We start from the raw sequence: 24,260 nt of genomic DNA, 5'->3' as shown, positions 1-24,260 counted from the left end.
TAAACAGGGCTACTACTTTGTAATTCCCCAACGTGGCAGTATTTATTAAATAAATAAGACTTTATTCTCTCAGCTAGTCTCACTGCTGGGGATTTCTTCCTTTAACAGGACAGCCTCTGTACTTGAGGACCCCCTTTCTGAGGCCAGGCTGTTTAAAAGTTGCATTGCATTCCAGGATGGACTGGCCTGTTTTGGAACTGTTATTCAGTGAAAACTTCCTGAAAAAAGCAGAGCAAGTGAATAGGGATGAGTCCATGTATTTCAAGTCTGTATTTAATTTCAAACATGGCATCGACTATGGAACTGTTTAGACCTGAGACTTGGGAAGGGTTTTTGGTTTGCATTTTTCATGTTTGTTTTTTGTTTTCAAGAAAATCTTTGCTTTAGTGGGGTTTTAACTAAAGACAAAACTCTCTTCTAATTATCGCTTCTGTCCTCTTTGTTTCCTACCCCTTCAGCAGCATTACTCATTGTAATACAGTCTGTAGTGCCACTGAAAGAATATTCAAGCCCTCAAGCACAGTAGGATCAAAAAGCCATAGTGTTGTCATTGCTAAAACCTTTCTGATGCATAAAACTAAGCAGTAAGAATTTAAAACTATACCTGTGCAAAAGGTGGGATATATGTGCAGGACTGTGCAGTTCGAGCATGTTGAGGTTGCAGTGGGGCTGTTCCCTCACTTGCATTAGAGGAGTGACCAGGAATCATGCCGGAGGGAGAAAGGATGGAAACTGGACACAAAATGAAAAGATTTTGTGGAAGTATTTGTGATTTAGAGGCGTACAAACCTTCTTCTCTCTCATGATGACTTGCAGTGATACCGCTGTACTGTGTAGATTGTCTAGGAGGCAGATTTACCACCCACATGCTGTAGCGGTGGGCTGTGACTGGGCTTTCTCAGGGGGCCAGCAGAGGCAGGAAGACTCTATGTGCTGTGGGAGACATCAGAAGAGGCCAAAAAGTTTTACAAATGTTTTCTTAACACTGATTTTTTTCTTTATTTCGCTACTTAATGGCGTTTATTAAATTAATTTCAGGGTGGTGGAAGCTGCTTGTTTACACCAATGTGCCTTTTTTGTGTCTACTACTGTACATTGCTCCCACTTAGTACCGTTTTATATGTTTCTGGCATCATAAAGAGGCTCAGCTGTGAAAGTGCAAAAGGCAAAGTTCTCAGCGCAGCTCAGGAATAGTTAATGCTAAGCTGAAGTGCACTGCAGGTTTTGTCAGCTTTATGGTAATGAATTATATGATGCTGACTGAAGCCAATGACTGGAAAAGATCTCGAGTTACTCTTTTTATCCTATTGCCAAGTTCAAAAATTCTTTCCCATTTCTATTTGAATGTTTCTTTCAAGTTGGAGCAATAGTAAATTGCTCAAATATTATACCTTTTAAACATTTTTGGGGAAATTATTCCTAACAGACCTAATCGCTAGAGTGTTTATCCTGACATTCAACTTATTTTTCCTTTATTCTAAATACCCCCTCTTTTGCGTTGCTAAGCTTTAGGTATTGTGTTACATCTTCTTGGACCAGTTAGATATATTAATAAACCGCCTAAACAGGACCACAAAGGCCTTTGTCCTCTTTTTCAGAGTGGTAGTAAGTGTGGTTTTTTCGTTATAGTAAAATTACATTGTTACCCTCCTATATATTTCCCTACCATGACAGCTGTGAGTATACAATCCCAAAGTACATGGATGTTGTTGTCTTGTGCAAAGTCTAATTCAGTTTCTGGCTTTATAATACAGTTTGTTGGCATTATTATCTCTGAACCTACCCACATTTTGGGTTATTTCTCCCTGGAAGTAACTGTTTATAGTCCTCTACGCTCTGTCTTTGTGGTAGATTTTCTGCCTGCATCTCTTATTTCTGTTAGCCTCTTTGTCTAATCATTTTGTCTTCTATGGTGTTTTCAACATTTAGTTTCATCTAAGAAGTCATTCAGTATGCAGTGTATCTCTTAGTCCAGTTCATTAATAAAGATGTTAAATAAAACTGTGACTAACGCTAATCCCTGTGGCACACAGCTGGACACTTCCCTTCCAACTCAAGACACTGCCACTCATCATTACCCTTTGCCTATGGTTTGTCAGCCAGTTTTCAGTCTCTGGAATAGCATATCACATCCCAGCCCTTTGGAATTTGTCCCCAGAGCAGGAGTTTTCAGAGAAACTGCATCAAACCTTGTCTCTTGTTGCTTTGTTCCACCAATGTTTAAGTCACTTTTAAAAAATAATAAATGTATCTGATATCTTGTTCATTAGTCATCTCTTCTTTTGGTTGCCACCTTGTTTTAGATTTTTCCTTAAAACTAATTTTGCTTCCATATTGTCTGTATTTTGTTTCTATCATCTGTATTTTCTTCTCTATTGTGTGTCAATGTCCTGCAAAAGGTTTGCCAGGATTCTTCTCCTTACTAGAAAACCAGAAAGGAAGCCTGTGTATATATTTCTTTAAGCCTAGTAAAATACTTTGGAATGCAGAGCAAAATTAACTAACATTACAGTAACTTATCTACAGTAATAAGCCTGTAAAAAGAAATGAGAGAAGAGAATCAACTTTTTTGTGTAGACTTCCTGAAAAAGACTTTTAAAAGGTGCCTTACATTTGTTTGCTGTCCTTACAATTCCATAAGAATTCCTAAAGATATTGAGACATATATTAGATAGACATGTTTATTTGGTGTTTCCAGGTATGATTTTTTTTTCAAAGTATGTTCTTCATTAGCTTCTTGAGTACTTACTGATCAACTCTTTTCAGATGTTTTCTGTTGTTCTTTTTCTATATTAATTTCTACATGGCAACATTTTATTAATTTCTCAGAATTATGTTTTGGTAGTCTTTTACTCATATATTGCCATAGTGTTTGTGTTCATTTCTTGGTCTGAAGTCTAATACTTTGTTATCGGAGGTGCCACGCATCATTATATCCTCACATTCCTAATTCTATCCTCCTGCTAGAGTTCTGTACCATTGGCCTCTGTGATGAAATCTTCTCCAGATAATGACATTGCTGACAAAACTGAGTCTCTGAGATGTGTTTTAAAGATATTTGTCTGAGGAGCTGAAGACATACTGTGAAGGCAGTAATATAAGTGAAGTAGACCTTACTGATGAGACTGTCATTATTTACATGTGGTTGTTAAACGTGAGAGTTTTCCAACGTGAGAGCCAAAATGATGAGCAGCTTAAGAATTGGGATGGAATTCCAAAGTGCCAAGTGCTAGGTAACTGTCGTTACTGGCTTGATATTTTCCAGTGCTTTTTGTCATGTATCATGAATAATTTTTCTTTAACTCAACAGCTCCTTTGATTCTCAGGTTCTCAGAAATGTATATGATTTTGGAAGATGGTGCAGACAGGCAATAAGTATAATAATAGAAATAATGCTACGGAGTTTTGTCACCTCTGCAGATAGTTTAAACCAATCCTCAAACCCATGCCATTTGGCCCTGTCGCTAGCCAAAGACTTACAGACGGTAGTTAAGGTTTCTGCAGTGGTACAAACATCACAAAGTGTCTTTACCTTAGACAAATACTTACTTTACTGGCTTTTATGATGATTTGATGTGGGTTTTTCAGCATAATTTTGACCACCAACTTTTCTGTGGTAGGATGACAATCATAGGTATTTGGATGTTGCCATTTATGAGAATCTCCTGTGATAGTCTCCCAAAATTCATCGCAATTTTGTCAAGAAAATCTTAATTTGTTCCTTTCCTCTGTTTCTGGCTGTTACACTTCATGTATCTGCCTTAAGATTTCTGACTTCTTTCGTGCCATATAGGACAGAGAAACAAGAATTTTTGCCTTTTCATGTACTTTGCTTGAATTAGTGATGCAGAAACACATGGCATTGTAGGAGACAAGTGAAAACAGTGATTTGTTTCAAAACTTGAAGTTATTTGCTAGCCAAACAGTTTTCATAATTAAATTTCGCAATTTCTTTCAATAAATAACCTAGCTTAGAAAGTTGAAGCTTTTATTTGAGCATTTGTGAAAGATGCTGGCTGCGGACAGATCATCATGTATATAATTTCAGTGCCTGCTTGACCTGAATGTCAGAATGGAAAGATAGGAGACAATAATCCTTGCTGATGCATTGAAATGGAGAGGTTAGATTGCACATCTTCAGCAATACCCTGTGAATAACGAGCCTCGGCGCAGGGCTGGTGCACCTGTCATTGCTGGAGGGCAAAGAGGCAAGTGGTTCCAAAGGGAACTGACCTTTTTCTTTCAGGCATTGAGTCAATCCCATATCCTAAGGCACACATTCTGCGTTAAAATTATTATAACTCTCCTGGTATTACGCCTACCAACAGACTCTGGTGAGAATCTATGGAAAAAAAACAAAACAACATAACATGAAACGATGGTGATGGTGGTTTGTGTATTGTTTTTAATTAAGCCTTTATAGAAAATACATTCTGTAATTTTGAAAGACATCACTAAAACAGCTAAGTTCTGCTCTGATCAAGATAAATTTAATTGAAGTTTAAAATAAAATTCTGAAATGTTCTTTGTCTGATTTAGCAGCTTGCTGGATGCCAAAATGTAAATGACAATATTTATCACTTAACGTGATTCACAAAAAACCTGCATCCTTTTAAATAATGTAATGTATAATACAGTGTATATCCATTGTCTGCTGCCTCAACTGAGTTTATATGTGTAAGATCTGATTTACAAATAGAAAACTTTCTGTTAAATTATTTACATCTCATAATAATTGATCTTACACAGCAGATCTTATGCTGGAGCATATTTGATCATAAATTCAATGAAAGCAGCCACCATTTTTGTGATGTTTGTCCAGCTAAACCCTTCAGTGAATAAAATAATAAAGATGCCAGCTGTGTTTGTTTTATGATCACTGCTGCAATAGGAGGCTGTAAATACAAATGAATAAAAGCTCTAATTTTATGTGTTGAATTTATAAACTCAGACTCTTACTGCAAAAAAATAAATTGAAAAAGTACAATTTTTACTTCTATCACATTCTTGTAAATGTAATATTTGCTCTTTTTTCTTGTTGCTTAGGAATCCAGAATAGTTTTACAATATTGCTGTTGTTTGGACACAAGCTTACTAAATCCAAGGAAATTATTAAAAATAGATGAAACTTATGCTTTTCTCTCCGACACCATTGCAAGTTAAGAATGGACCATTATTTTTTGCATTGCCGCCTTTGGTTAGATTCTGTAGAAATCTTAAAGCTCTGTTTACTACTGTACTGTTAGTAGTGTGCTTCAAACTAATTTCACCACCCTGACATAAAAAATCATGCTCTGGATTATTATTGGCCTTCCTTCATCTTTATGACTTTTGTAGAATAATGTTATATTCCTTTTATTTCTTTCATATTTGATCCTTAAAGTGCCCTTGAGTCAAGCTTTATTCTGCAGCCATGAGGGCATGAATCTTCCCTGAGATGCTGACAGACAGTGTTTGGTGAATCTCATTTTTCTGTCAGGTACAGCCTATGTGTCTGCTGCTAACTAAAGCAGATCCAGGACTGTCTTCTGGCCCTGGGGCCATGTAGCAGACCTTGGCTGCAGCTGCTCTAAGTAGCACCTGGGCATGCACCTCTTGAGGGCTTTGTATGGTCCCCACGCAGCTGCAAGCACAATCATTATTTTTGGGGTGTTGACTATTAGTTTTTTAATCCAAAATTTCCAGACTAGCATAAGACCAACGCTTCAGACCATAAGAACTGTATTTTCTAGCATAAGATTGAAGTTAATGTATTGCAGACCCTGCTTGTAGGAGGCTGGTACGTGCTGCCTTTTGGGAATGGTCTGTGGCATGGGTTGTTCCCTGAACTGTGTCTAGGAGTGGTTTTGGAAAATACTAGTTGGCATGGACCAAAATAATTCAGGGGGCAATGTGGAAACTCAGTAGCTGAGTGGTCAGGTGCTCTCCGTAGCTCAGCTTAATTAGGCAATACGGACTTAACAGAGGCTTACTGTTCCTTGCCCTTGCACACTTGAGCATATTCCCCATGAAGTTTTTGCTCTTACTGTAGTTCTAACATTCTTTGTCATCTAGGCCTGAACCCTTAGGGATGTTTTTTATCATTCCTTTCCAATCCCATGCATCCAGACTGCTATATACATTTAGCAATTTCTTTTTCTTTCCAGCTTTTTCACTATACTTTTTTTCCTTCCCCAACCAACTCTGTCACGTGATTGATTATCGTAATATACTTCTTATGTCCTCTCCTGACCAATGCCCTTCTTCAGATCATATAAAAAGCAACCAGTGAATTCAATGTATTTTTTTTTGTGGATTGTTTAGTTCCCCTTCCAGTGCTGGCTGTTTCACTTCATCATTTTCAGGCTCCTTCTTATTATTTTCAAAATCCTCCTTAATTATGCCTCTTCCTCTCTTCCTTCACAAATCCATAGATTTGCTCCTGTTCCCTAATCTTAATGTCAGTGATCCCTTACTCATGTTTAGGCCTTCTCCTGTCCTCCTTTCTGGGAATCAGATGGGCTTGTGCTCAGATAGTACATTACCAGTTGATTGTGGTTTTTTTTCTCCAGGCTTCTTCTCAGTTTGGAACCTTCTAGGACTAGTCCTTGTCTGCCTCAAACACCTGCTTTCACAGAAGCTTAATATCCATTTAGGACCCTAAAATGAGACTCAGATGTTTATTTACCTGCCTGTCCTGTTTTGGTGACTGTGCACATGACCAGATATATTGCAAAACACCATAGATTTCACAATTCCATGTGTGCAAAGTCTTTTGAAAATCCACCTGCTTATTTTGGGTCATTAGAAGTGGCCCAAGTTCTGCTGGCAGTCAATATTTAGTGATAGCTGCTTCTTTAGGAAATCTGACCTTTAGTGGTCACTACTATAGAGAACAATTTTGATTTAAGTTCTTAAATCACCTATGCTGATTTATGTCTAAATAGCAGTAACTCCCTGCTTAGCTGTCTGTCTTCCATAATATTTCGACAGGATGTATTTGCAAAAATAATCCAGGATTGAATCCTTCCCTATAGCAAGCCAATTTCTGAATGTCAGATACATAGCACTGCATCCTCACACTTACATGAGTACAAACACTTAAAATCTGCATATTTCAAAAACTGATAGCTAAAGTACACGGAATTTGTGGTTTGATCATTCATCTCCAACCTGTTTGTAGTTAAAAAAGCATAAACTATTGTGTTAAGTGTGAGCAACTTTTAAAAAAGACACTTCAATACAAGTATGTGTGGATATGTAGTGTTTCACTTAAAAAAACCCCACTAAACAATGCAAAATCATGTTGTTTTCTCCAAATCACATACTAGAGATAGATCACCATTTTCTCCTTCTATGATGGTCTCTGTGCCAGAGAAACCCTTGAATCATTAGCCTTGTTTTTTTTTCCTGTTCCAGTTCAAATTCAAATTCAGACTTCTTTTAATTGGCACAAGCATTTTTGTCACTTAACAAGTATTACTGCTGTTGGTATCAGGCACTGGATTTTCATTCTCCCTACTGGAAGATGACCTACTGTATACGCCTCCCTTGATGCAAAGAGGAGTGGTGTGTGAAATGACAAGAGTGAATTTGGAGTAGGAATGGCACCTTCTGCACTATGAAGCTGGAGTGAAGTCCTATATTGTGTTCTCTTCTAACGTCACCTGAACTGGGCACCTTGGGGTCATGGAGCTGCACTAGTTCTGTATTTTATAAAACTGTTCTAAGTATATAGGCGTAATGCATGATAAAGTATTTTTTACTGCGTAGCTTTCAATATATTGCCCATATGCTCTCATTATAAAAATCTTGATCTGCTCCTCTCAGTGTTTACTACTTCTGCATCATTTCCCTGTCATGTCTTAGCTTAGGAGCAGAGTTGCAAAAGGATCAGCATGTCTTTTGTATGCAGTTGCATTAGGTTCAGCCAGGCAACTCGTATACGTGAAGTTAAACACGTGCATATGCTGGGGTTTGTCTTCCTGAGCTTTCTAAGCTTGGGGCATTCTCTCTGCCTCCAAATCTCTATCCACCTTTAATGAGCTGTATAAATAAATACAAAGTACTCCTGTTCATTCCATATCCATAAATGTATATTTTATTAGCTGAGAGGTATACAATAATAGAAAAGATCATCCCCATCCAATGTTTAAGGGGGCTGTGGGAGGACACAACAAGTAGTTGCTTCCAAGTGGTCGATGGATCTGAAGCCCTGACAAGACAGATTTGTAGGTTACCTGTGATAAATGATCTTGGGCTTCACTGATTAAAGCAAGGTCAGCATTCTCGGGGCACTGCCTGCTTGCTGCAACATTGCAGCAAATTGTTGTTGAACTACTGTGCAAACAGACCAGTTCTTATTTACATTGGAATGAAATTAAGGCTTCTCAAACCTGAGATGATAAAATATCAGACAAAAGGACGGAGATTTATAAGGCAGTGCTAATGTTTATTTACTAGAACTTAGTTCTGTCTTATTTTGGTTTTAGTTTTCAAAAGACAATAGGTCCAAAAAGAGAGTTGGTTTTTCTTTCTGTAGTCCTTTCATAAGGGAAAATAGGGGAAATTTTGTTTACTGCCCTAGAGGCTGCACCCACTGATAAATATGAAATTCAGAGTTTGGTTGTTTTTTCTTTGGAGTATTTTCTGCTTAGATTTCTTTGGAGAGGGTGAGAGAAGGAAGAGCAGAAAGCTTTGACTGGATTGTGTGCCAAAGGTTTATTTCAGCTATTTCTACATTGGGGGGATAGGAGGGCAGGTTATTCTCTCATTTTCTTTGGGTTGTGTCCAGCCAGTGTGGAAATATATATGTGAAGAAAGAATGCTATGGAATGTTAACTTTGCTGCCGTATTTTCTTCCTTTTATCATGCCCCAAGATTCAGTGAAGTTGATATAAATTCACCATGCCTTCTTTTAAAAAGCATAACAAAAAGGCATTCTTCCTTCAAGAGTCAGACTGTAAAAGGTGATTTTCTTTCACTCAGTTTGGTTTAAGCCTGTAAAAAGCATTAAGTGAAAAATCTGATATATTTGTTAGGGCATTTATTGCATTACTAACTTATATTTTCAGTTCTCAGTGAAAGGTTTATAGCGAACATAAACCTTGACGAGTTTTTGTTCAGGATTAAAGATATATTTTCTCAATTTTTTGGTGAAATAATAGCTCATAAAATGATTGGGGTGTTAGTAATTATTTTTAGCTCTATTTAGTGTCTAAGGATATTTTGTTCAACTTGCTGAGTTGCACAAAGAAGGCCTTTAAAAGACTGCTCTCCTTGATCAGAAGATTCATGCCCTTTAAAGAATTTCAAAATAATCAAAAGCTTCTGATTACATGTATCTGCCATGTTGTTGTTCTTCATTAATTACACTTACAGCAAGAAAAGATCTTCCAGTAAACTATAAACCTAGCATATTCACTAGTAGTCTGTTGTGCAAGTAACACCGTATGTCTCCCATAGTTAACATTCTAATACTGGGCTAACTGGGATGCTGAAAGAATTAAAATAGATGATTATTGGTGACTTGTGAAATCAAAAAGAAGTAATTGCTAAATTCTTTCTAGGGCAAAACGGTAAGGTGTGTTCTGATTAAAATTTCTTAGGAATTACTTTTTCTGGAAAATATCTGTATCTGAGAGAAACTGCTGAAAACTGAGTGAAATAATGTGAAATGCTTCAGGTATTCTTTTAGTTTAAATAATTAGTTGTGGTTTTAAACAGTAGCAGAACACTGTACCCAGCAGTCATACTGCCTGGAATTTCACAGGCTCAGAATTCCAAGGAATTAGGGAAGTTATGTAATCATATCACAGAAAGCCACATTCTCGATAGCTTAAATTATGTTGTCACTGGACATGTATGTTTGCGGTTCAAATAGGCTTATTTTTCTTTTACTTCTCTTTAATGTCTGCCATGCAGACACCATAGTTCTTGCTTCATTTCACCCTCCAGCATATATTATCCTGGCAAAGAGATACGTAGTATCAAATGTAAACCTTATTCTGTATGCAAATGGTATTGAAGAAGTGGGGGAAATATCTGTAGTATTATCAATGAACAGTATGGGCTTTGTGCCCTAAGCTCTTGATAGTTGGCACTGGGTTTCTTTGAAAGGTTTCATACCCCAGCCTATTTATTCTGAGGCATCAGAGCAAGTGCTGGCCTGGGTGGGTCAGCCTATAGAAAGACAAAACCCAGGATACTGTTATGTCTGTTGTAAATTGACTGATTCTCTTTAAGCTTAACATTTAAAGCTCAAATCAACCAAATTAAATTTTTAGAGGTGTGTTCTCTAAGGGTGTTAATGTTCTGCTTCCTATATGAGCAGACCTTTCAAGCTGGATACCTCAAGCAGTGTTGTGTTATAGAAATACAGTAATACATCCGAAACAGACACTAAAACACATCAAATCTAGTGCAGAAAGAGCCAGGGAGAAACAGACTCATATCTAAGTTTTTGTCTTGACTTACATTCAGCGATGGCATATACAAATGATTTTATGATCTAGTCATGACTGAGCTTAGTGACCATTATCAAATGTGAATTGCTGTGAGAGGTTGGATCACTTCATTGTCTAGCTTAGGTGTGACCAAACAGAGTCTCTGAAGCTTCAAGTGACTTGTGAGCAGTTTATGTATCTTAGTTCTCCAGTCTGAGAAGTTCAGGAGCTGCAGTAGATTCTTTTAAAAATTTACGAAGTGTATAAAAATTATATACCTAGAGGTAAAGCTATAGTAATTAAAATAGAAAACAAAACAACTAGTTGCCTATATTGTTAGAACCTTCATTTGTTACATTCTTTTTTTCTCATGAAATGCCGTTTGCCTTGGCTGCTTTCCAGCTAATGGCATATGTGCAAATGTCAAGTGAGAATTAGTTCAGATAGGTCAGGGTTATTATTACCTTTCTGGAATGCACTAAATGAATGTATCTCCACAGCTTTCCAGATGGGGTTCTGACCTCTTTTGCATCACTGGTAACAGCAATATCAAACACCAACACTTTTAGATCTGTGCAATATCAGTGAATAGTTATCATTTATTGTCAAGCTTTTATTTTAATAATAAACATTTAGACCACCTTTTCAGTACTTCCATAGATAAGACTGCTGATGCTGTGGTATGGTAATATCATTAAACAGGATCAAAGTAATTTCTAAATTTCCAAAGGGATCATTTTGTACACCCTTACAGAAATCCTGAAGGTTTGGAGACTGTGGAGTGCAGTGTTGTGCAGGAGCACAGATGCTGGGAGTGCGATAATCACGTTACTGTGGGATTTGCCCCAGCTGAGCAGGATGCTGCACTGATGTGGCAATCTTGCTTCTACTGAGGTACTGAGCTACAGGAGTACGAAGGAACCGATGATCTAGGGAGCCTGGTAACTGTTCTTTCCCACCTTACATGTGTAGAGAGCTCAATGTTTCTGAATCTAAACTGCTGCCAGCACCCCAATTTGGGAAGAGCAAGAGGGGCACTGGGTGTTTGGAGACATGCCTCTCCTGCAGAACAACCCAGCACAGCGTTAGGACTGCTGTTGGCAGCCTCACGCAGGTGTGGGGGCAATCCCAGCACTGAAGTGTGCATCCTGTGCTTCTGTTTAACTGTAGTGTTCACTATATAGTTTGCCTTGAAGTACCTCTACGCTGTGCTGTAGAGCAAATTCTGTATTTTGTGATTGATCAACAACAAGGTAAACCCTGCTTCAGTGAGCCTTCAAAAGCTTTTGTCTCTCTTTGTTCATCAGTTTTAGTCCTCAGTACCCTCTGTGTAAAACACTGAGAAAAATGTTAACGTCTTTACTCCGTTAGATTCTTGTCTTGAGGTGCCACTTTACGCCTTCATCTGTATCAAAAGCTAAAAGCATCGCATCAAAACTTGCGTTTACTTGTTGTGGTGGTTTCATAACGGCTAAATAAACTCTACAACAGCTCCATGGAGGCACACCAGGCGCGTTAGGGAAGAAGCTTCTGCATGCTGGAGCTGGCACATCAGGTCTTTGAAGACAGTAGGTGTTCTCTGCACGGCTGTAACAACAGAAAGGCTGTTGATATTTAGTAAAAAGGAAATGTTACTTAAGGTAGGCCCTGCTCTGATTTGTGTGCTGCTTAGCTGCTGCTGGTAGGGTCGCGCATGTATTCAGAGATGCAAGCTATCAAGGCACGTGAGGGCACATCCGTATCAGCTGGTCAGAAGATAACGAATTTACAAAGAAAACATTAGCTAAAATATACGGGATTTTGAGACTGAGTTTTGTGTCAGAGCTCAGGAGGGGCCTAGAGCCTCGGACAAGGGGAAAACACTGCTATCCTCAAGCAGACTTGGGTGAAAATGGGGAATATGGCCTTTGTGGTAGTATGATGGTAGGTGAGACACCACAGGGGCTGTACAGGAGCCCTGTTGTTGAGGGAGCACGATGTCCTCTGCAAAATGAGCTGTGAGGGTTACCATACAGCCTGTCTGATTTGCACCAAAATGTGATTTTTTTTGTTTATTCTCTTGCCATTACACTTCAAACTCTGCCAAATGGTGTGGTTGTTCGGGTTAACTGTGGTTTTGCCTTTCAGCACATCAAGTTGCAAGGGATTACCTAGAATAAAGAAGCAGAGCTGAGATTTCCAAAGGGAATTAGGTGCCTCACTCCTCTAAGCCATGCTGTAAATGCCAGTCAAAAAATGAATTTACGATACACTGCAAGAGTCGTATCTTCACATGGAAAATATGCACAGTAAATGATTTTTGCTTTGGGAAGTGTTTACCTCATGCTGTTAGGAGTATATAGACAGTATATTATCTCCATTTGTTTTAATACCCATTTCTCTTAATTATTAATGTGAATTTGAGCTGCCTTCTTCATTGCATTTAAAAGCAAATCACCCCAAGTTCAGAAGTTCACTGCACATGCCCCAAACTTTTTTTTTTCTCAAGAACTTAAACCAAACTTCAGTAATTTTAGTCGTGTTCTGCTTGACCAAATACTGACCTTCCTCTGCAGTAGAAAGACTTTTAAGCCTGTTTTCTAAAATTAAATCAAATTCTTGTAATCCAATGAGATTTACAACTGCTCAAGTCTAGTCAGATTCAAATATGTTTAAAGTGAGACATTCATATGGTGTTTGTTTTTCTTGAGCTAACACCATACATAGTGTTTGGGATTAAGTTGAAAATCAGTGTGTTTCACAAATGTCATCAGACTAGGTCTGTAAAAATATTCCCAATATTTCTCAAAAAAAAATCTACATATTATTTAATACTCATACCCAGAGGTTTCTCTGTATTCTGCTGTATGCCACATTTTCTGAAAGTATGTATGCTGTCATGGCGAGTAACTATTCCTCAGTGATTAGTGTGACAGTAAGTGAAGCGTGAATATTGAAACTTGCCATATCATGCATGCCAAGTTCCTATACGGCCCAACTGCTGTGAGACAAAACATGCTATTGAGTTTTAGACACAAAGCCATATTGTATAAAATTCCATCCTGTCACATACTGAAGGAGGTGTATTTAAAAATAAAATATCTTTTTTCTTTAGTTCCTTTTGTTAAATTTCCTGTACTAGATACTTAACTAAACCCCATCAGAAAATTTGTCCCTATTGAGGAATCATGTTTCAAACTGACATCAGACAAATTGTTAACGTTTTAAGGAGGCTATTTTAAAGAGATTATTGGGTAAGGAAAAAAAAAAAAAAAAAAGAAAAAGAAACAAAACCAAATGTTCTGATGTTCCAGACCACTGAGGTTATGCACTGAATGGGTTTCTTCAAACAATTTTGATACAGTAGATATCATTTAAATACTTGATCATACAGTGCATTTTTCATAAATAAAAGAATAGCTTGCTCTCAAAGCAGCAAAATTAGTCATGCATTCCACTAAAGCATCAGTTTTAAGACTGACAACCTTAGGCACACACATGCATATGCCTTTTGCAATGCACACTGATTGCCAGTAGTGACCTTCATGGAAGACATGGGTTTTAGAGAATAATCTTTTCATTGCTGAGCAAAGCTCTGTAAACAAGACCAGAACTTTGATGCAGAAATTTAAAGATGCAGCTGAACCTAGCTAAAAGTGATAACTTGATCCATGAGTTACTTGGATGATCTTCTTTGGCCTCTGTTGCACAGGAGGTGAGACTGGATCATTATGGTCCCTTCTGAGTTTATAATCTATAAATACTTGGGAACATAATGTTAATAATGTAGCAACTGGAATCTTCAAAGCACTGTATGAACAATTAACATCCCCCCCTGCCAGCACTACTCAGAGTATTATCAGGGCAGGTAAATGTAATAATTATAGCAGATTAAACTATTTTTGCAGGCTGTGCAGTGAATTTGGTCTGTTTTTTTCTATTTGCTAATTACAAAAACAGTTCTATTTTTGACTGATTTATTCATAGTTATTTCAGTAGTTGATGTGGTTATGTTGCAGCCCTAGATATTTTAGTTTGGTTTATATTGTATTAATGTATAATCTGCTGATTATTTGATATTTACCTTTGGCTTCTTGATTGATCTCCATAAACTAGTATCTTTTCTGTTTTTAAACTGGGAGGATAACTTTGGCTTCCTAAACTGTCATTATCTAAAATATTTTCAATTTATGTTCGTTAATCAGATTTTCTTCTAAAAAAAATCTTAGCAGTGTGCCAGGTGTGTGGGTGACCATTAATACAGTCTAAATGTCAGCACAACTGTGTTCAAGAACACCGAGGAACTAGGGTGTCATCATCCATAATTTCATATGCAATTCAGAATTCATCACCATTTGAATGTTCTTTTCCTATTCTTTGCATCACTTAGTTACCACCTTCACTACACCAATGGATTAGCTAAGGAATGGTACAGCTCTTATATTGCAGGGTAATCTTCAACTACTCATTTAAGTAACCTCATTTTTCTGACTTAACAGTAGCTTTCATTCAAGACAGAGCAACTTTACTATGGCTCCTAAAAAGAATGCAGCTACCTCTCTGAGGAAAAAAAAGTACATTGGTGAAATTATTTGCCAGGACCTCTGAAAAAATAGTTTGTTAAGAATAGCCTTTTCTCCTGATATTTGTAATGAACTTTTCTGTAATTTTCACAAAAGTTTAATGAAAGATTTTCTACAATCTGATTGCTTAAGGAGTTTGGAGTTAATCTAATTTATAGGCAAAGATTGTTACATTCAAGATGCCTTTATTTTGTCATGAACTGAAAATGAAAATAGAAAAAAGGGTGCCCATCAGAAACAGTGGAGTTCAGCATCTGTTTAACCTGGAATGGCAATTCCAAATCCTGATGCTGGGAATTCTGTGAAATTATAGCTGTTGAGAAATCATATCCTAAAGTGGTCAGCGATTCTGGGCACTTCATCCCAGAATTCATCATTTCTGAACAAATATCCTGCCAGTTCTCAAGAAGAGATCAGATAGGCACAGTATTGAAAAAAAATCCTATCTAGTGTACAGTTGCTAGAAATTAAAAAGACAGCCAGTGGCATATTTTTTTGAATCGTTACAAGTATCAGCATATCATACATGTGCCAGCACATAATTTAGCAGAGATGGCTTTGACTTTTAATTTTATTTTTTTTTTCTTCACACTGAGTGTAATCTGACCATGGACAAAAAGTTGTGTCTATGACATTTGTGACTTAAAGTTCTCACTGTAATATCAACATTATTTTTCATTTAGTGTTTTCAGTGTTATCTGTTCTTTTTTGTAGAGATAGTTTTCACCTGTGCATACAGTGATCCTTATAAATTATACCATGTCAGCCCAGCATTGAGTACATGAAAATAGAAGAGTAACCCTGTTTAATGAATTGTCCTTGAATGGTTTCCTAGAAAGTCAGCTTAAGCTGAACAAAAATAAGCATTTGCATGAAACATTCTCTAGGATTATTGATTTTAGCAAATAACACCATGTTTTTCAAATACTGCAGTATTTTGGACTGTGGTCTACTGTATCTGTTTCAGGAAACCAGTGCATTGAAAAATGGGAGACCTTTTGTACTCTTTGGCATTTTACCTGATATGAGATCTTTACTGAGCAAAGACATGGTTGAACTTCTGAAGTTACCTGCTACTAATAGCAACACAATGTCAACAACATCCAACACCTCTTTTCTGTCTACGTATTACTAAAGTTTGCTGGCTTTGGAAGTTTAGGAGGCAGCTGTAGGTTACTAGAGCCAAGCCGCCATCTTGCTGATTACTGCTTTACTCTCTACCCTCCAAATCTGTTATTTTTAGTCTATATTTTCTTATATTATTCCCAAGCATATAGATCGCAGTAAAACAATGAATTTTCTCAGAATTCCCTCGGTAGCATAGAAAAGATAATTCACTTTAACGTTTGCATTTCATTAACACCTAATGAAGAGTCAACCCCCTGCTATGTAAAGATACGAAAAAATAAGAAGTCAGTGCTTCCCGAAAGAAAAATGCATTTCTGAAACATGATGCATATGTCACATGTTAAGAGTCATTGGATCTTAAAATTTGATACTTTGCAAAGTTGTATGAATACTGCTGTTATTTTAAGCTTGGATTTCATGGGTTTAGACAGTAATAACCGTTTATTCCAGCGCTGTACATTTTCAGTCTGTCAGTATGCTCCAATAAAACATAACTGGAAGAATCGAAACAGTTGTTTTCAAGATGCTGTTGTTCATGATCCTTCAGTGTACTAGGTGGGAGTTATGTGAAGTGGTGTATCTGTATGCTCTGTATTTGTAAAATTTGTATGAATTTTGAGCTGTCAATCCGCTAGTAATTCTTTGATACCCTAACCTGAGGAATACCTTTTCTGGTAGTGCTCCCAAACAAACTGTCTTTATCCTGTTGAGCAAGACTCAGTGTTTAAACTGTGCTGATTGCAGATGGAATTAGTAAACAGAATAATGAGATTATTTTTCAGAAAAACGTTCTTGTTTGTGTTTCAGGCTGAGCTGTGTGAATCACGCAGAAGATCTAGCTTCCAAACTACTCCAGTGTTTCCCAAAGAACAGATTGTCAGCACAGGCAGCCCTGAGCCATGAGTATTTCAGTGATCTGCCCCCACGGCTATGGGAATTAACTGATAGTGAGTATGACCACCTCCAAATCGATTAAGAACAAAGACACTAGTTCATACAGATGCATATGTGTATGCTAACCCTCACATGCAGATGGCTTCATGGACGTAGACAGCCACACACAAAATATGTGAATGCAATTGTGTGACTTGAAATTACATAGTTAGTTTGACATAGGAAAAAAAATGACTTTTTTTTTCTTCTGCTATCTCTGCTCTGCAGTCTGCAGCCAGCTATCTTTGTGTTTGATTGTGTGTGCAGCCAAGAGAATTATCTGAATTGTCATAAAGCAAAAGGAAAAATATAATTTACATATTTAGTACTTTTCACTTTTTAACGTGCAGCACTTCTTAACTAGCTGCAGAATACAGGATAAAAATCCAGCCGTATGATTCACAGAATCTCTATCTGTTATAACAGTAACCTTTAAGAAACGACTCGGCATTCAGATGTCTGAGAAACACAAAGTAGACAATCAGTTAATTTGCTGAATTAGACTGTTCAAGAAGAGGATGGCAGATGATACGATTAACTAAGAACGCTTTCAGTATTTGCATACATCTTTTTATTTCTTTCATTAAACAAAATACATTCCACTTGACTTGGAAAAATTGTTCCTATCATCATGCGTGCTGTCAATTATCTTTTTAATAACTGTGAATAATTTGTATCATACCTGTCCATACCATTTTCCATTGTTGAAAGCACACTACTATTTGTTCTGGGGAAAAATATTATCATGCATTATATTTTTGATTCAGTGGTGGTTCTGTTATTAGAAATAGGTTACACAGGGGAATAACAATCAGCATTTTGCTTGAATTCAGTGTGATAAAGAGAAGCATGCTTGCATTAGAACAATGTACATTATTTTCTGCTTTCAAACATACATCCGCTAGCAAAAGACCTAAATCCAGTACTCCGAGGCAAAAAGTTCAGAGATGGAACCATGGCACGTGTGTGTTTAACTTTGGCTGATTTTAAAGTCTGCTTGTTAAACTGAGTTCCCTCTCTGAATATAAATCCACAATAGATTCTGTTTACATCAGTGTCATTATGAAAACTTCTTATCATCTTTTCCAACCTTGCCAGCCATTGTAGTCACATTTTGAGCTGGTTCTATGGCCTGGCTGCCCAAGTATCCTACTCCCAATTCTTCTCTGAAGAACACTCTCCCTTTTGCAGAATATGAATGTTAAAATCAAACTAGCACCATTAATTTTTGTCCATCACTGGCTCTGCTGTAGAATGCGTCCTTACTCTGCAAGAAGAGCCCCATTTTCTTCTGCCTTGCTAATCCACCAGTCAGTTTGGTGACTGTAGTACTTTAAAAGCTGAAAACGCAGAAGATGTGGAATAAATTATGGCTGCTGCTGAAAGTCTGCCTTTGCTGGAACTGATGCAAAGAGATTCATTTCTTCAAGACTAATGAAACATCAAGAATGCCAGTTCATTTATCCTTTTTTCCACTAAATGGAAAACAAAAATCACTCTGCAGTGGTGACATCTCAATCCTTCTAACTGTGTGATTTAGTCTAGCCAGGATTTTGAATTCTGAATTCTGCAGTAGTACTTTTCTGTTAATATGGACTTATTACCCACTTGCCACTTAGTTTATCAGTCAGTGGCTAAATCCAGTTCTATCAGTGAAGTAAATGCCTACACATTATCACTCTGCAGCAGGCTGCCAACAGAGACAGTCTTGTCCTAGTCATTAACAAGCACAATGTATGCAGAACACCAGAGGGGAATTAAAACCACAAAAAATACCTCAGGGTGGTATTTTTAATATGAGAATTTAATTTGTAATTTCACAGATTAAGAATTTTGGCTGCATTAATCCTTTTATCAGCTCACAGCAGGTTATTTGCAGAAGCATAACCATAAGGCGATATTCATTGGCAGAAACACGTCTTTGCATAACGTTAAACATCAGGAGCAGTGAAACCTTTTGAAGGGGGGAGAATAAAGATGAAAAATCATTATATTTTAAAGCAAGGTTCTTCTAAATGCCTCCAGTAAAATTTTGAGTTACAGAAAGACTATTTCTGTGTCTAGTAGATAATCATTATGAAGCATAAATCCAGATGCAAGAAAGGACAATCCCAGTATCAAATACTACAATCGTTTCTATTTAGTATGATTTGGATATACTTGTAAACATATTTAGAAAACAAAGAAGTCATATACTTTGGAGAGCTGGGAAAATGTTTACTGTGTAACCAAATTACCAATTTTTGTGATTCTGGGTTTCTGAGCTAATATTTTGCTTTGGGAAGGACTTGCTATTGATAGTTAATTAAATGTAGGTATAAATACATCGAGACTTTATGCACAACAGGACTATATGTACAGACAAAATCTGCTGCCTCCTAATCAAGACAGTAATGTGACTTTACAAATCTCTGATGTATTTATCATGGACTATGTTTCAGGATTTAGCATTAAAAGCCAGGAAAAGACTCCCAGGTGTGAAGAAAGAGAGAGAGGGGAAAAATAGAAAGTAAAATTATTTTTCCATCAGAAAATATTGTTTCTTTGAAATGACAGTATTTCACAGAAGTATGCTGTCTCTGTCTTTGCAAAAGTCAAAAAGAAGTGTTTCACTTTATCTTCTTGTTCTGACTTTAGTACTATGTATGTATATTCCATGTAATATTTTACAGGACAACATTTTGATCTTGTGTTTTATTCTAAAAATATGTGCAAAATGAGTTTACATGAGAAGCAAAATTTTGATTTTTGATTCAGTTTGCTTTCCAGTCAAGGCATCATTTCAACTGAATTAGAAATTCAGTTTCCAGATGAGCTCTGTCTACCATCTAGGCACTTTCATTTTTAAAAAATATTACATTACAAAGGTAAGAGTTGTGCAAGTCTGCTAAAAAAAATATTCTCTGGGAATACAATACAGTTGATGAAGAAACACAGCCTTCATTCATCTCGGACCTGGGCAGTAATTGTCAGATTAACTGTTGTTACTAAATATGTGTACTTGTTATTTTCTATTGGCAAAACACACACAAACACACACACACACAAAGAAAACAAACGAACAAAAAACCCCACAAATAATTCCTTCTCCTTTTCTGCTTTGATATTTGAGAGCTCATGTTGATTAATTTGCATAGAATATATGCTGCTCATAATGTATATTATCCAGGACAGTGGAATATCAAATGCAAGTTGAGATGTCAAAAAATACAGTGGGAAGATCTTGTGCATAAAACAATAGCTGGGTCTTTTAAATGAATTCACTTTTACAAATAAAAGAGTAACTCCAAAATCTTAACATCTGTTCTAGTTGTTATTGTGAAAACTAGGAAAACTGTTCCAGCCCTCATCAATTCTTTAAACAGTTTATTACCATTTCCTCATGCAATCATGCAGTGACAGCTCTCCAAGAATATTTTTATATGGACATTTGTTTTCAAAAGGTATTAGAAGCCAGTGATTTTTCCCCACCAGGCATCCTAAGTAAAAATTATTTTTGTATCATCAATGTGTGAGTCCTTAACTATTTTCAGTTTGATCCCTGTGATTATTATCATCATGTTTACTAATAATTAGTTGCCTAGTGTTACGTGGAAATCTTCACAGTTTTTGTAGCTCATGCAAAAGGGGGTTGCTTTATGTAAAAACTTTTTGAGTTGTTCATGTATTTTTATCAAGCCTAGTTAATTTAATAGTTAATAAAATGAAGTAAAACAAGATATCTCAGTTCAACTAGCACCAGGATTTTGGAGATGTAATATGTGATGTCACTGAAAAACCTTGCTGCATTTCTTCACTTTCTTACTTATTTCTAAATGCCCCAGAAAGGAAATTTTAAAACTGAAAATATGAACTATATAGCAGTGTAAGGACAAGCAAACACACATACACACACCTTGGAAATAGTTTTCTCTTCAGATAGATGCAACTGAGAACGTTTGCATTGTACGTCTTCCATCATAATGAATGCAGGTTCTTTCCATTTGGAATTTTTACAGTGCTTACTTGCATAAAGAGGTGGTATATGTAAAAGCTGTATGTATGTACTCAGTGTTGTGTTTGCCATGAATGCTAACTAGTTATTTTTAAATTGCTACTTTTGTGGAAATAGTGGAAGTTTCTAAACTGACACTCTCTTTTTGCAGTGTCTTCTATTTTTACTGTTCCGAATGTAAGATTACAGCCAGAGACTGGAGAAAGCATGAGGGTCTTTGGAAAAAACAATAGTTATGGCAAAGGTGTATCAAACAGCAAACATTGAAGAGTACCCATGTTCACAACAGGTAATGCAGGTAAGACATAATTATTGGAAGGTGTATCTTTGAAAATACTGTTTACTTCAGATCTCTTCAGAGAAACAAAATATAAAATTCAGCTACATGTTTCTTTAATTGCTTATGTTCAAGCAGATAATCTGTTTTTGCAGTATAGGTGGTCAAGTTTCTGGCCTTGTAGGCAGGATCAGTGTCACTGACAGGTTGAAAATATTGCAGAAGTTGGTGCCAGCAGATTAAACACTAGATTGCCTTTAATGTGGACTGATTTTTTTTCCCCTGGTAAGATCTGGTGAGATAAAATATCTCTTGCCAGTCCTGTTGTTAAACTTTGGGGCAAGGACTAAAAATGATTCTTTTAGTAGGTTTGGTAACCTCAATAGCAGAAGCATGTTCTTGATAAAGACAGAGGTATTGTCGTGTTAATTAATTTGATCTATATCACTGGATTTACCAGATCTGTTTTTGTTCTTGGATGGTTTTCATTCAATACCCTGTCTTTTTAACCCTAGTTATTCAGCAGTGAAATAGTGTGTAATATGACTTCAGATATTCTAACATTATAACAGAACCTGAGAAGGGCAGGTGAGTAGAGAAGCTACTTGCTAATTTGAAGTAAGGGAATGGTGGTTATTATACCATAAAATCATAGAATGGTTGGGGGGTGGAAGGGACCTTCAAAGGTCATCTACTCCATCCCCACTGATATATCACAGCATTAACTCTCTTCTGCCTGTATGCACCACACCAGAGTTGTTCAGTGGGATTTACCGCTTGACAGACTCTTTCAGATTAGCAGTATTCCCTGATAGAGCTGTTTTGCCTATTATGCTTCTCTAAATAGTTTCAAACTCAGTGTTTCACAAAATACCTGAAGTGCAGATTCATTTCATTGAAAAACTTAGGCCTACCTGTTTTTTTTTAAAGTCACGATGGCTTTTTCATGTTGAGTCCATTATACCAACTTTTTATGGAAGTTCTAGGAGCTGAGAGAAATGCATGTGCTGCTCATGTACCTGTTCAAAGGTAGTCTCAAAAATAGTTGATATTCTCATGAAGTGTATCTTTACAGTATCAGATATAACTTTCCCTAACGAATTATATTCAGTTTTACTGTTGTATGTTCATGTTCAATGTTTGTGATGTTACGGAGGTTCTTTGCGTGACAGGCAGCAACTACTGAAAAACAGAAATGAATTGATTTAGGTTTTGACAGCCTGCCCCAATTTTCCACATGCTTTTTGCCAACAAACCATTTAAGATTTTCTAATGTCAGAAATGAGGCTGCCTCAGAGCAGTCTGTTTACATCTTTATTGACAAGCTAATCCCTGCTTTTTCCTGGGGCTGTGTCCCTGCAGACATCTCTTCAACCTTGTCTGTTCTAACGTGACATATCATCCATCTAAAGTAAATTTAGAATATACCCATCTGTGCTAAAGACCTTTTGTGCGGAAGCTTATGTACAGAATCTCATTTCTCACGTACAGAATCTCCTTTCTGTTGCTTCCAAACAAATGTAATTTTTCATTTATACAATATGCAGTAGAAAGTTTGTATCTGCAAACAAACACGCAAAGTAGCACAAAAGAGAACCTTTTGATCATTCTTACTGAATATCTATCTAAGCAGATACAGATGACTTCTTAAAATTCTATATGCAAGCAGAGAGCAGAGCCATGTGTACCCTTGACATACATCGGAGTACTGTTGTGGCTACTCAGCAACAGCTTTAATACAGAATAGCACCTTTCATTGTGTAAGAACTGGAGGCACATAACAAATATTAAGTTGTGACATGTATACATTATTGATTACAATTTTCTATCCAGCTTGGGATTTTGTTGTGTTGGGTGCTTACAATGCAATAAAAGATCAGCTCCCGGTTGTAGTATTTTACTTGTAATATAATATAGGGAGCAGCAGATAATACTGGAAGAGTAATAGTACCAAACAAAAGTCCTCTTACTTGTAGAGCACTGAGATGAAACTGGAGTAGCAGGGGAGGCAGAAGAAATGTGGACACAAAACCTGGATGTGGGTGAGGAATTGTTAGGATGGGTGGAAACCTTTAAAGATATGAGACCACCAAGCAAGGGGAAGCAAAAGTCAGTGTGGAGGGTGAAAGGAGTTGGAAAGAAAAGACTGCACTTATGATAATGTGAAAAGGAGGTCTGGTGAAGGCTTAATCTGAACACCAGGTGGCTGTGATTTTACACAGTAGAGCAGTGACTGGCAAGTAGGATGTTCAATTAGTAAAATGGAAGAGTTAGGAGATGAGTCAGTTATTCTAGCAGAAGACTGGAGTTGCAATAAGCAGGGTGGCAGCATTAAGAAAGCAGTATTTATTATGAGATATTCAGTTAAAGTCTCCATTCACAAGGCTCAGTGAAGCAAGAAGATTCATGAAAAGGCAGAAGAAAAATTACAGTAAGTCTCCAGGGCCATGAAGTTAACAGGTAAGTGAGACATATAGAGTTAGAGGGATGGAAGCAAACAGTACAAGCTGTTAAAATATCAACAAGCATGTTCAGATAACATCACAGATAGTGGGGATAAAGGAAAATTAAAAGGTGCCAATATTGCAAGGAAATAGATCAGATTATGGGGAAAAAAAAAAAAACAGAGGCAAACAAACACTTATAGCTTGTCTTCTGAACAAGGCGGGTACGTATGTGTTTTACCCATCATCTTGAATTGACTTTGTGCATATATAGAGGTGGTAAGGAAGTTAAGAAGGGATGGAATTTTGAAGTATTTCAGTATTCACCAGGAAGCTGTGAAAGATAAATATTTGTAGATAGTTGCTCTCTAAATCCCTGACATATTTGTGGAGGGGAATGGTTCTGTTTTTTAAATATATTCTATATATTTTTATACATGTATACATTGTAAAGGAATTTATTAGAAGACACACACAAAAAACCTGAACAAGGAAACA

The 24,260-nt window shown here is 36.9% G+C and overlaps 1 protein-coding gene across 6 annotated transcripts in view; it reads left to right on the top strand.

Moving 5' to 3' along the window:
• Positions 1-24,260, top strand: part of CDK14 (cyclin dependent kinase 14) — a 324,092-nt gene that overhangs the window by 236,246 nt on the left and 63,586 nt on the right. For 5 of the 6 annotated variants that reach the window (XM_065830693.2, XM_071805144.1, XM_065830695.2 and 2 more), the window contains 2 exons: positions 16,922-17,061; positions 21,193-21,339. In XM_065830693.2, coding sequence (XP_065686765.1) covers positions 16,922-17,061; positions 21,193-21,308 — 256 coding nt within the window. In that variant the 3' untranslated portion in view covers positions 21,309-21,339. The remainder of the gene's footprint in view (positions 1-16,921; positions 17,062-21,192; positions 21,340-24,260) is intronic. The other variant, XM_065830694.2, reaches the window with a different exon arrangement.

Source organism: Patagioenas fasciata, chromosome 2 (genome assembly GCF_037038585.1).
Source record: "Patagioenas fasciata isolate bPatFas1 chromosome 2, bPatFas1.hap1, whole genome shotgun sequence".
Taxonomy (NCBI): domain Eukaryota; kingdom Metazoa; phylum Chordata; class Aves; order Columbiformes; family Columbidae; genus Patagioenas; species Patagioenas fasciata.
The sequence above is the reverse complement of the archived record's forward strand: the minus strand, read 5'-3'. Positions and strand labels throughout refer to the sequence as shown.